We start from the raw sequence: 14,575 nt of genomic DNA on the forward strand, positions 1-14,575 counted from the left end.
GGTGTTATTGCATAAAACCTTTGGTGTAAACTAAAGTGCATTAGGAAAGTATTCATACCCCTTCCCTTTTTCCACATTTTGTTATATTACAGCCTTGTTCTATAATGAATTAAATAATTTTCCCCGTCATCAATCTACACACAATACCCCATAATGACAAAGTAAAAGCAGTTTTTTGGAAATGTAGAAAAACAGAAATACCTTATTTACATAAGTATTCAGACCCTTTGTTATGAAACTCGAAATTGAGCTCAGGTGCATCCTGTTTCTACAACTTGATTGGAGTCCACCTGTGGTAAATTCAATTGATTGGACATGATTTGGAAAGGCACACACCTGTCTATATAAAGGACACATAGTTGAAAGTGCATGTCAGAGCAAAAACCAGGTCAAAGGAATTTTCTGTGGAGCTCCAAGACAGGATTGTGTCGAGGCACAGATCTGGGGAAGCGTACCGAAAACACAGTGGACTCCATCATTCTTAAAGTTTGGAACCACCAAGACTCTCCCTAGAGCTGGCCGCTTGGCCAAAAAGAGCAGTCGGGGGAGAAGGGCCTTGGTCAGGGAGGTGACCAAGAACCCCATGGTCACTCTGACAGAGCTATAGAGTGCCTCTGTGGAGATGGGAGAACCTTCCAGAAGGACAACCATCTCTGCAGCACTCCACCAATCAGGCCTTTATAGAGTCAGAAGCCACTCAGTAAAAGGAACATGACAGGCCGCTTGGAGTTTGCCAAAAGGCACCTAAAGGACTCAGACCATGAGAAACAAGATTCTCTGGTCTGATGAAACCAAGATTTGTCCTGATTGCCAAGCAACACGTCTGGAGGAAACCTGGCACCATCCATACGGTGAAGCATGGTGGTGGCAGCATCATGTTTCTCAGCGGCAGGGACTGCTCCAGAGCACTTAGGACCTCAGACGGGGGTGAAGGTTCACCTTCCAACAGGACAGCAACCCTAAGCACACAGCCAAGACAACGCAGAAGTGGCTTCGGGACAAGTCTCTGAATGGTCTTAAGTGGCCCAGCCAGAGCCCAGACTTGAGCCCGATCAAACATCTCTGGAGAGACCTAAAAATAGCTGTGCAGCGACGCTCCCCATCCAACCTGACAGAGCTAGAGAGCATCTGGAGAGAAGAATAGGAGAAACTCCCCAAATACAGATGGGTCTTCTTGGGTATGATGCTACAAGCTTGGCACGAGGCTGTAATCGCTGCCAAAGGTGCTTCACAAAGTGCTGAGGTAAGGGTCTGAATACTTATGTAAATGTTATATTTTGGTTTGATATTTTTTATAAATTTGAAACAATTTCTAAAAACCAGTTTTTGCTTTGTCATTATGGGGTATTGTGTGTGTATATTGATGAGTGGGGAAAAAAACTATTTAATCAATTTTAGAATAAGGTTGTAACGTAACAAAATGTGGAAAAGTCAAGGGGTCTGAATACTTATCGAATGCACTGTATATACACTTCTTAGTGTTAAAAATACAATAAGGTTTTATTGCATAAAACCGAAAGTGTTAATTCCCTAAAACTGATAAAGTGTAACTGAGTCAGCACTAAGTACAGTGTTATTTTAACAATCAAAAGTGTGGTCCCGTGTAAACACTGGCCCAGTGTTAAATTTAACACTATCAGTGTTGATTTAACACTGGAGAATTTAAGTATTTCCATGGAACGGATAGTTTTGTTTAGTGATCTTCTAACTTTCATCTATCATTGTGGTTTTGTTGTCATTTGTTCCCTTTTTAAAGATTGTTCAGTGTTTTGTACATGCTATTTTTTCACAACATGAGAATCATACATTAAGGACCCAAAGCAAAACACAGATGAACCAGTTTTACAACTGGAAATCCCTTACATTTTAACATGAAACCACTTTTGAATAAAATCAAAATAATTATCTATTTGATATTGCTCTGGCTTTGCCTGTGTGCAATATGTTGGATTGTCGCTGGATTTGTACACTAAACAAATTTTCATACACTGACACGTTCTGAAATGAGGAATGTGTGTGTGTGTGCATGCTTGTGTATTTTCCCCATAGCCCTACTGCTGTGTATTGTGGCTGGGTGTTTAGAGTGTGTGGCTCCAGAACAACACAAGGGCTCTTCCCATCATCACCATCGTCAATCTGTGACTGTCACTCAGAGTTGGACAGTGACAAATGACACTCCCAGTCAGTCACACACTTATCACCATACAGGTAACACACAGCCCTGGAAAGGACGGACATGAAATGGAAACGTCTCTCTTTCTGTGGGCCTGGGAGTCTGAAGTGAAATATTAACCGAGGGAGAGATGGAGAAGGATAACAGGGTCCCTGTTTGGGGGGTGGATACATTTCTATAAAACTTATTTTTTTAAAGAGAGTGTTATGTGTTATGTTATTTGCGTTTAAGAAAATACTTGTATTGCCTTCTGGATAGCTTGAACTCGCAGAGAACGTTTTTGAATTGTATTAACCTTTAAGTCAGTCCCAAACTTTTGCAACACAGTGCATTTGTCATCACGTATTTTGAGATCTTAGAATAGGATCCCGTGTGTGTCGCAGGCCATTGTCATTGTTGATACATGAGCCATGGTCCCTCAGTCTCACAGTACCAAATCCTCTCTGGTGCCAGAATGCAGCCAGGCCAATGGGTCAACACATCCCAACCTGGACTCTCCCATTCTACTAGGCCCATAACTCAGAGGCCTTTCGCTGTTTCTCATATACACCCTTGCGCACAGGCACCTGCTTGTGCACACGCACACACACCGTTGCTCTTATACAATCTATCACAGACACACACACCTAAATCCCTGGGAGAAGAAAGATGGAATGGTGGTCTTAGGACACAGGTGTTGTTCCAGTTGTGAGTCACCTCCCACCACAATCCTTCTCGCTCCGTTTTAACTGATTTTCTTCTCCCCTGTGTTAATTGCCATTACATTATACAGGGTGAATAAAATGTCAGATCAATAGGCCTGTCTTTTGGCAAAGTTTGTTATTCACTGACTGTCTTATTGCAAGACAGTCTATCAGTCAATGTAAAATGAGCCTTCATTTCTCAAGACGACTTGACGAAAGAGGTATCAGGCTGTGCTCTTCATTGCCACTAGATGGCGTTAATTTACCAATAACATTAACACCACAGACTAACGTCAGAGTGACACTTGGTAAAGCTAGTTCGCCATCTTGTGGCAGATAGAGTAATTTTATTTTCACACAGAATGACAAGTTCCCCGAGTGTTTGTCATGAATAGGGGCCCTCATGCCCCCCGAAAGTTGTGATGTTCTTCTCCAAGTTCTGAGGTGAAGAATTCAAGTGAACAATAGAGTAGAAGTAGAGCCTTTGTGAAGCAGATTACTTGTGAACTTGAATTATTACCTGGAACATATTGAAAGGGTTGCAAGTGGGGTTGTGAAAGCTTTGCAGTGGAGAATATTATGAACACTAATACGGTCTTTCTCAATTGACGATTCAGGATGAAACGGGATGATACGATGAGGATAGTTTCTGGGGGAAAAAACACGTGTACAAATAACTTTACACTTAAGACTGGACTATAAAGTACACTATATATACAAAAGTACACTATACAGTGCATTTGGAAAGTATTCAGATCCCTTGACTTTTTCCACATTGTGTTACGTTACAGCCTTATTCTAAAATTGATTAAATAGTTTTTTCCCCTTGTCAATCTACGCACAATATCCCATAATGGCAAAACAAAACACAAAAAAAGCCTAAAATATCACATTTACATAAGTATTCAGACCCTTTACTCAGTACTTTGTTGACGCACCTTTGGCAGAGATTACAGCCTAGTCTTCTCAAGCTTGGCACACCTGTATTTAGGGAGTTTCTCCCATTCTCTGCAGATCCTCTCAAGCTCTGTCAGGTTGGAAGGGGAGCGTCGCTGCACAGCTATTTTCAGGTCTCTCCAGAGATGTTCGATCGGGTTCAAGTCCGGGCTCTGGCTGGGCCACTCAAGAACATTCAGAGACTTGTCCTGAAGCCACTCCTGCATTGTCTTGGCTGTGACAGACAGATTACCAGGACGTGTACTCCAAGCATGCACTGACCAACTGGCAAGTGTCTTCACTGACAACCTGTCCCTGACTGAGTCTGTCATATCGACATGTTTCAAGCAGACCACCATAGTCCCTGTGCCCAAGAACACTAAGGTAACCTGCCTAAATGACTACTGACCCGTAGCACTCACATCTGTAGCCATGAAGTGCTTTGAAAGGCTGGTCATGGCTCACATCAACACCATTATCCCAGAAACACTAGGCCCACTCCAATTTGCATACCGCCCCAACAGATCCACAGATGATGCAACCTCTATTGCACTCCACACTGCCCTTTCCCACCTGCACAAAAGGAACACCTATGTGAGAATGTCATTAATTGACTGCAGCTCAGAGTTCAACACCATAGTGCCCTCAAAGCTCATCACTATGCTAAGGACCCTGGGACTAAACAGCTCCCTCTGCAACTGAATCCTGGACTTCCTGACGGGCCGCCCCCAGGTGGTAAAGGTAGGTAACAACACATCCGCCACACTGATCCTCAACACGGGGGCCCTCAGGGGTGCATGCTCATTCCCTTCCTGCATGGCCAGGCACGACTCCAACACCATCATTAAGTTTACAGATGACACAACAGTGTTAGTAGGCCTGATCACTGACAACGATGAGACCTGGCCGTGTGGTGCCAGAACAGCAACCTCTTCCTCAACGTGATCAAGACAAAAGAGATGATTGTGGACTACAGGAAAAGGAGGACCGAGCACGCCCCCATTCTCATCGACGGGGCTGCAGTGGAGCAGGTTGAGAGCTTCAGGTTCCTTGGTGTCCACATCATCAACAAACTAGAACGGTCCAAACACACCAAGACAGTCGTGAAGAGGGCACGACAAAGCCTATTCCCCCTCAGGAGACTGAAAAGATTTGGCATGGGCCCTCAGATCCTCAAAACGTTCTACAGCTGCACCATCGAGAGCATCCTGACTGGTTGCATCACTTCCTGGTATGGCAACTGCTTGGCCTCTGACCGCAAGGCACTACAGAGTGTAGTGCGTACGGCCCAGTACATCACTTGGGCCAAGCTTCCTGCCATCCAGGACCTCTATACCAGGCAATGTCAGAGGAAGGCCCTAAAAATTGTCAGACTCCAGCCCCTCTAGTCATAGACTGTTCTCTCAGCTACTGCACGCCAAGTCTAGGTCCAAAAGGCTTCTTAACAAGCCATAAGACTTCTGAACAGCTAATCAAATGGCTACCCAGACTATTTGCATTGTCCCCCCTTTTACGCTGCTGCTACTCTCTGTTTATTATCAATGTATAGTCATTTTAACTCTACCTACATCTACATATTATCTCAATTACCTCAACTAACCGGTGCCCCCACACATTGACTCTGTACCGGTACCCCCTGTAAATAGCCTCGCTACTGTTATTTTACTGCTGCTCTTTATAATTTTTTTAATATATAAAAAAAAATGTAATCTATTTTTTACTTGATACTTATTTTTCTTAAAACTGCATTGTAAGGTCTACTACACCTGTTGTATTCGGCGCATGTGACAAAACCATTTTTTTATTTATTTTTTATTTTTATCTAGCTTAGTTGAACGCACTGCATAAGAGTGTCTGTCTGCTGAATCACCAAATGTAAATGTAAATCTAAAAACAAACATTTGCAAAGCATGTTGGGTGTTATTCTAATGAGTTCTGCTCCCAGACAATTACACATTTGGTCCGGACCAGACCAATTCTGAACAAATCATAGACGTCAAGTCTATGTTTCACAAGTTTGAACAGTACAGTACGGCACAGTTTAGTACAGTAGAGTACATTATAGTACGGTACAAGACAAGACAGCAGAATTTTATTCAGTACAGTACGGTACAGTACAGTTAATACAGTAGAGTTTAGTTCAGTAGAGTACATTAGAATAAAGTAGGGTGCAGTACAGTAAATGATACTGTGCTGTACTCTACTGTACTAGTTTTTACTTTAATGTACTGTACTCTTCTGTGCTCTACTTTATTGTAATATACTGTACTATAATGTACTTTATTGTACTCTGCTGTGCTCTACTGTGCTGTCCACACGTGTGAAACTTCTATGATTGGGCATAGATGTCTATGATTGGTTCATAATCAATCATAGGTGCCTATGTTTGGACCAAATAAAGGCCGGTCCGGACCAAATCTGAACCAGTTATAGACATTTATGTTTGGGCCACTTCAAGGTAACCAAATCTGAACCAAACAAACCAAATCAGACCAAATCTGAACCAAACAGACAAAGACATCGAGGACCAAAAATCAACATCCATGGAAGTTGAAATCAACGCCGGTCCGGACTGAACCAAAAAAAGACATCAGTGTCTGTCTGTGTTCACTGGGTACACAGTGCAAAATTGACTGATCTACAAATCACCTTGCATCACAAATAACTCCTCAATATCATTTGTAGGTCAGTCAATTAGATTGGAAGTAGGTGTTTCAGGGAAGGAAGGATTTCCCTGCAGGAAATTGGAAGTGGGGTGACTGGTCATTGGTGGAAAGTCAGTCAGGAGAGTGTGGGAAATGTTATACATTACCTTTTTGCAAAGTAACAACTTAAGGTAACTCATTACCATTTCAAGGCCACATCCACATGGATGGCAGTTAAATAAAGGGAAGTATGTCATTTTGGAGTAGGCAGAGGAGAAGCGGAGAGAAAGCTGTTACTGATGGAGGTGAGTTATCTGGCTGGTCTCCCTATGGAGGCCTAGCTGTCTGTAGTGTAGCTTTTGTACAGCGATCTAGTGTCTGTAGTATCGCAGTAGTACTATACAAGGATACAAGGATACAGGAAGCCAGTTGTTGACATGACTGATGGCTTCCTGTCGTGCATTGAGCAGACAAAACAAAAGAGACATGAAAGTGTGCGTCTGTGGTCTCACCTGAATTGAACAGGTACAGTGGTGCATGGCCCACCTCACTAACCTCAAAAACACACCATGCTTTTTTTCTACCCTCAGTCTGAGGCATAGTGAGCTTCAAGCAGAGCAGCTTGTCAAGTTTCTCATCGCAAATTTGTTGAATTTCCTAGCTCTCATGAAAACGTTTATATCTAATCGGGAATCCACCTTTGCAGCACAACTTAATTATCTCATCGTTATATGAAAAACACACGCACTGCCTGCCATGCTCAGTTGTCATTTACAAATGTAAATGCGTGTTTTAGCTTGGTCTGGTAAATGGAACGCCATGGTATGCCTCTGTCAACCCCAACTTCAGTCAATCTCTGTCTATTTGCTATTCAGTCTGATTTCAGACTTATGCTTTGATAGCGGTGGTTTGAGTGCATCCGAGGGGGAGTTATGAAACAGATTATGCAACGGGCAGACAGCCTACAGTAAAGCTCACACCGCTTCACCATCTCCAATTGCACTGAGGAGTGAAGAGATAAGAAGGCCTTGCCAGCAACTGCCCACCATTACTGGCCTTTGATGTTCCCATATTTTCAGTAGCATGGCCAACTGTAGAAAAACACTCCCAAAAGTGTCTGCCTGTATCAGATCAGATGGGGTGTCTGTGTCTATACTGCTTATGGCTGGTTCGGGTTGTGACAATCTCATGCCTCTTTTCAACCTGTTGGGTTTGAGAATATTGGCTCAATAATGAGTTCTCAGACACACGTGTATGTATTTATGTCATCTACAGTATGCTGGTAATCTTCAAAGACAAGTGTTTGGATGCTACAAATGGTGACTAAAACCAAAGCAAGTTTAATGTGTAAAATTGCAATTAGATTTCAAACTTAGCTTCCTCTGCTATGAGGCTAAATTCAGGTCAACAACAAGCAGGGGACAGGGGTTTTTCAGTATATCATTCTCAATAGAATGAGGTTGCTCCGAATCAAATTCTCTATTGTCAAACTTCATGACATGCTATTTTCACCCTCTGCCACAGATTTTCACCTCACAATGTGAGCGAAGCCTGGAGCCGAGGCTACTTTCACCCTGTCTGAACCAATGGTGATGACTCAACGGTTTTCAGAGGTGAATGAGTAAACATTTCTCATACCAGTATGAATGAGGTGGGCAAACTTCACCACTAACTTTGAAAATGCCTAGTCATACCCATACCAACATGGGGTACAACTGCTTTTCAATGGGGAAACCGATTGTCAATTGTGCTTGCTCTGCCAACTAAGAGCAAGTCATAGGCTGCAGTCATAGTGAAAGAGTTGTGGACGCAACAAGCCGTACTTAGTCTGTTTCCCCACCACAGGACGTACGTTACACCATTGAAAACAGTGTGCCGTATTCTCACACCAAGTGAAAAATAAGAAGTGAACGTCGCTCTTGTGTCTCAAACGGTTGCATTTATTCATGTGGCCTTTGGGCTGCCTATTTCAATCGTATGACCTCTTATAAAAGAGAGTGTGTGAGTCTCATTATTGTTGACACATTTTGAAGAAAGGACTAAGTGAGGTATTCTAACTGGTGTTGGTTTTCAAGATAATGATTTGACTGTTCTCACTTTGACAAACAGAGGACAATCATTTTATTTCAGTTTTAATTGATACCTTTCACAATTATAATGCCAATAATTTTGAGGATTTGCAGCAGCACCTACTCTTCAAATACAGAAAACAGTAACACAGTCGAGGTAACAATACTCATTGACACAATTTATATACAGTAATGTACACTTTTATACAAGGACCTAGAGAACTGTATGCATTGTATGTTTCTTGACTGTCTTCATGGGGTATATGTAAACAACAATGAATTTCTATACTGGCAAAATACCAACGTAATCAGGATGCAGCTGGGTTTGTCGCCCTGGAAACGTGCGGTCCATAGCAGCCTATGATATCATATGGAAGTAATGATAAGGTCGGAGGCATTCACAGGGGGCTGAAGCCTAACTTTGAGACCCCTGGTATTAACCTTTACACATTTAAATGTATAGATGTCAATGAGAAATTTGAATTACGCACACAGATCTTTAGCTAGGATTCAACCCAACGGTATGGTCTGAGGGGATGTTTAATATGTAGGTAGGTGTGGTAACGCCAAGATGGGGTGAGTGGTCACAGGGAGGTGGGGTTACAAGGAGAGGGCAGGGGTGGTCTCGGTGTCGGACATGACGGAGGGGCGTTTGGGGACGGCCTGCATCTTACTGAGGCCTCTCTGGTTCAGGCCACAGGTGTACTGCCTCAGCAGCCTCAGCAGATCCTTCCGGAAGCGAACGCCAATGAACACGTACAGGAAGGGGTTAATGCAAGCATGGGTGTATGCAAGGCTCTTCGCAATCTGCCCGGCGACATCGAAATGGCCCGATACGGCACAGTCTGTGATGGTGGTGTTGGCGGCCTGCATGGCATCAACCACGAGTAGCCCGTTGTACGGTAGCTGGGAGAGGACAAACACAGCCACCACGGCGAAGATGACTCTCAGTGCCTTGTGCTTCTCAAAGCTCTTGGCCTGCAGCAGGGTGCGGATGATGACCGAGTAGCATAGCACCATGACCAGCAGAGGCAGGCAGAAGCCCACACAGACCTGCAGAGCCAGCACCAGGATCTTGGTGCGGTTGAATAGGTTGTTGGGGTAGACCAGGACACAGAAGGAATTCCCCCTGTGGTCAGGCTTAACCTGGGCAAAAATGAACTCGGGCAGAGCCAGGAGGCCTGAGATGATCCAGACAGCCAGGCAGACCAGCTTGCTGACAAACAGCCTCTTGTTCTTCAGGTTGTGAGCCTTGGTGACCTGGACGATTGCCACATAGCGGTCCACACTGATACAGGTGAGCAACAGCATGCTGCTGAAGAAGTTGATTTTGTAGACGGCCGAGAGGATCTTACAGAGGCCCAGGCCGAACACCCAGCCCCTGGTGGCATCAGCAGCCCAGAAGGGCAGTGTACCCAGGAAGAGGAGATCAGCCACAGCCAGGTTGAGTAGGTATACGTCTGTCATAGTCTTGAGGCGGTGGCGTACCGTGGTAAAGATGAAGACCACCATCAGGTTGCCCACGGCGCCCAGGGCGAAGATGAGCCAGAACAGAGGGGGTTCGTAGAGACCCCGGAACTCCCTCACCCAGGACTTATCACACATTCCCCCTGGGGTCGCAGTATAGCCTCCCTCATAGTCCTCTGTGTAATCTCCAGATCCCTGTAATACAAACAAGCATTCTGAGACTTTTACTTTGAATTTGTGCAACAGGTGTCCTTAATCATTTCTTTTGTCACTTTGTCTTTCATAACGGTTTAAGACCAACAGATTTATGTAGTTTGAGCTTTAGTTTTTTCTCGTGACTTCCTGTCTGCAGTGGTTGACTAGCTAGCTGCCTGTTCCCCTAAACCGTCTGCCTACACTACAGTGTTTCATAACACAGTGCATTTAGCGGCGCCCAGCACGGTGACATCAAGACCTTTAGGTAGTGACGTTCTACCTAAAGCCAATGCTGCTGTGGTTGCTCTCAGAAGCAGGTGTTGTGTCTCACAACAGGAGAAACCACACCGCTGCACCACTTCCTCTGTGTGAGATGGGGGGGCTAACGCTCCAGGGGGGCTACAGAGAGGGGCTCAGGTTCACGATGCACGTCAGCGACACTGCGCTCGTTGTCGCCTCCGACACAGATCTAGGACAGAGATAAATATGGGGGGAAAGGTGACAGTTCTTTTGTGCGCACCGTAGATATTTGATGCTGATGTTTGCGTGTGTTTTAGAAATATTTGCTTCAAGAGTTCTTGTACACTTGCACGAACACAGACTACAAAAACATTGTTACAAACATCATAAACAACCCTTCCAGTCTGATCCAAATCCTGATCTGAATCTTGGCTACTTTGGGTACTAAAAGTGGAAAATAAAATGTTTTTCTCTTCAACCACATTAATGTTGATGTGAAACTTTATGTGGTCTTTGTACGGGAGTTCAAAAGACAAGCACTAGATCAGGGGTATCCAGCCTTTTCTATCATGAGAGCTACTTAAAGAAAAAAAATGAAACTGGTCGCGTGCTACAAATTTTTTCTAGCTTTCAAATAGGCACGTTTTTCTCTTCTCCCCTAAAACTCTTCCCCACATCCTAGTGTAGAAGTGAAAGTAGTGCACTGTTTTCTGCCAATATACCTGGTAAAGTAATAGTTAATAAACAACTCTAGGGGGCCCTATAAAAGCTGAGATTCGTTTTTTTCTAATTCTGTTTTATATATTATGTTGTTTTCTCATTTTCTAGTTTAGATTTGTTTTTCACTCTCAATTACAATTGTTCATTTAGAAACAACACAATTGGATGTTCTGAGTCCGTGTCAATGTTTAAATCACAGCAGAATACTTTTTTAGGTCTGGAAGAAAACTAACAGATTTAGATATTTTTTTTTTGAATTCCCCTTTAATTGTGCATCTAGCCAGTGAAGAATGTGCCAGTCTAGTGATGGTTTTGTACTGCTGCTGCTCCTTTCGTGGCAAAGTTTGCAAATAATAGATACACATGACATACTTACTCGTGATACACTTCTGCCAGGTAAGCCTACTTTGCAGTTAACATTTTAATTGTGACGGTTTAGGTGAAACTATTTCTGTCAACCCACAAGACGTTGATCACATCAACTGGCTAAACGCAGAGTGGTAGACGAACGCACCACACAGACAGGCAATATTGCTGGAAGTGAATTGGCAGATATTGTGTTAGGTTTGGCTTTTTAAGCCAATAGTGGCTACCCAGGGGGTGGGATAATGTCATGGTTGTGTTGATTAGATAGTAGCGTAACTGGGAGCTTGTGGTGTCTGATACGTGTGAGATTTGTTAATGACAGTTTGAGGTGGAACACTTATGAATTGCAGGTACCTTCAGATCTGTTTGGCGAGCTACTCAGAGATCTCTGCACTAGATACTCTTGGCTACAATTAACACATTTGGATTGAATCCATTCTCTGCTGATTTGTTGTTGCTCTCTAACTCACTTTATAGCATGGCTTTATAGTTGTAAATACAAGCAATTAGATTGAGATAATACTTACTGTTTCAGAAGTTGGAAATATTGTGAATAATGGCGACTCCATTTTGCCTGTCAGAAGAAGGAAAATGTAAAAGGTTTTATAGTTTAGTCCCCAAACAACCTAATATGTGAGAATTTTTTGTTTACTGCAAACATACACTTTAACACTAGATCATGTCATAATTTATCACCGTCGATGCCCCCCCCCCCCCCCCAATGAAAACATTGAAGAATACAAATAGTTTACATAGTACTATGAAAGAACATCCCACATTTTGGAATAAAACTCACTAAAAAGTTAATAACAAAGACAATGTTACAAGAACTTACCCAGTCTGTGATGAGTGCTACTAGCAAACTAGATAGCAATGCTTTCCTCAAGCCCTTGACAGATATTGCTACATGTCTCATCGTCACCAGCTTTTATGCTTTTGCCTTAACTACAATGGAGGCTGCTGTGGAGGCTGCTGAGGGGAGGACGGCTCATCATAATGGCTGGAATGGAGTCAGTGGAATGGTATCAAAGATGTGGTTGATACCATTCCATTGACTCCATTCCAGTCATTACCATGAGCTGTGCTCCCCTCAGCAGTCTCCACTGGCTACACTGTGAGTATTAAATTGAGATGCTGTGTTTCATTTTAGGGAACCTCTCTGGCATTCATGTCTGTCGGCATGCTAGTGATTACTTGCATTTGTTCTATGAGACACCAACTTAGCATTGCATGCAGGCGTTATTAGTCATATCTGCTCTACACATTGGGTTTCACGTCTATTGTCTCTTTCTGCTGTTACAATTCTCCCATTCATCCCTCCAAAAACACGTCATAGACCTTCATGTCACGCCACATTTTACACAACACCGTATTCTAAGTTAAGCACTTAGTGCCTGGGAGAAGTGAAATGGAGAACCTTGGTAGTAGGTGTAAGATAATACCAGTATGGTGAGGGGAGGTTCATGGTGGGCTGTTGTGACAGCATTATCACAGTGAACACACATTTGCACGGTGTAGAGGGTTTTCTAAGACAAGACAATGTACCTGTATGTCACAGGACTCACAATGATCTGGTCAGGTGTTCCCTATATGAAACTAGATCTGAGAAACACCCATGTTTTACTATTGTGGCGAAGACGCAGACACTGTAGAAAGGGAAGTGCAACTACTATGAGCAGACATTGTGCAGGACAAGGGGAAGTTAAAGAAATGTAAGCAAAGTAAACCACATTTATAATCCCCAAGAATCACTGAATCAAAAGTACCTTGCATTCCTGGACTTGTTTACAACACGGATAAATGAAAATGAACAATCGGTATTGATAGTTTTGATTGAATTCATTTTAAGATATAATTGTGTTTTTAATCGGCCTGAGTTCCAGGTTCCAGCAAGTTTGACAAAACTTGATATAGTCTTATATATATACTCTAAAAGTTGATATCAAGACAATATAAAAACATGTGTATATATATATATATATATATATATGTTTTTATATTGTCTTGATATCAACTTTTAGAGTTTCCAAAGTGACTATGTTATGATAGAGACATAAAGGGAGAGGGAAGCCTGCATGGTTGTGTGTTTCCTGTGAGCAGGTGTTAGGAAGAGTCTTCTCTAACCTTATATGTTTTGAACCATCTTTAGGCACTGAGTAGAACAGAGATCAGAGCAAGCCATTGTGCCATCCTCATAAAGGTTTCGCTACCCAAGCTGATTTAGCAGTTTCCGTCTGAGACTGAGGACCCAGAGATGAGAGAGGTTGAGAGTAGATACCAGTCTCTTCTTCTGTCATTTTCAGGTTGCGTTTCTCAGTTTGGACCACAAAGAGGAGAAGTGAAACAACCATGGCCTGTTAGCCGGATTAAGGGTACATTAGGGTGCCTATGAGAACATACTCTTGAAGAAAGTGACAGACGGAGAGGTGTTGGTGGTCACATCAGTACCAATTGACACATGGCAAAGCAGCATTGCTGTAGCTCTGATGTGCATGGTAGGTGCTTAACACCTGTGCAGGACAAAGCCAGACCTCTCTGTCACACACACAAAATGCTCGAAAACACACACTGATACTGAAATATGGCAAACCCAGTCCCCAAATGATCTTGCGCTTCTTGCATAAATTACTCAAATCCCACAGAATACACAGAAGGAAAATCCATATCTAAACGCTGTCTGCACTATGGACATTCTTACATACATCTTACGATTCACTACAATACAATAATAACCACAATGAAATCCTATATGATGAAGCAAAGTTTATTGGGCAAAGGGTCATGTAAGGTCATATAGGGTCACCATGCTGTGATACTGAGGTCTGACCGAGGACTCAGACTCTGCATCAAATGCATTAGTAGTGGTCTCAGAGTAGGCCCCTGTGGAGAGAAGGCAGTGTTAGTTCCAACAACATCTCCTCTGAAATTCTGTCTAAGACTTAGAAGGACTGATTTATTAAGTAATAGGCCTATGCTATGTACATAACATTATGTGGTTGATGGTGATACTGAGAGCATGAGTGCTCTGTGAAGTCCCCTGCGGATAAGGGCAACTCCAACAGATAATCTGAGTGCTTGAGA

At 43.0% G+C, this 14,575-nt stretch overlaps 1 protein-coding gene across 1 annotated transcript; it reads right to left on the reverse strand.

Annotated features, from left to right (window-relative positions):
* Positions 1-8,540: 8,540 nt before the first annotated feature.
* LOC111953146 (C-C chemokine receptor type 9) lies at positions 8,541-12,493 on the reverse strand. Its single transcript, XM_023972227.2, has 3 exons — positions 12,330-12,493; positions 12,022-12,068; positions 8,541-10,168 (listed from the first exon to the last, which is right to left on the reverse strand). The coding sequence occupies exons 2-3, from the start codon at positions 12,061-12,063 to the stop codon at positions 9,107-9,109; spliced, it is 1,104 nt and encodes a 367-aa protein (XP_023827995.1). The 5' UTR covers positions 12,064-12,068; positions 12,330-12,493; the 3' UTR covers positions 8,541-9,106.
* Between the last annotated feature and the right edge of the window lie 2,082 nt (positions 12,494-14,575).

Source organism: Salvelinus sp. IW2-2015, linkage group LG27 (genome assembly GCF_002910315.2).
Source record: "Salvelinus sp. IW2-2015 linkage group LG27, ASM291031v2, whole genome shotgun sequence".
Classification (NCBI taxonomy): domain Eukaryota; kingdom Metazoa; phylum Chordata; class Actinopteri; order Salmoniformes; family Salmonidae; genus Salvelinus; species Salvelinus sp. IW2-2015.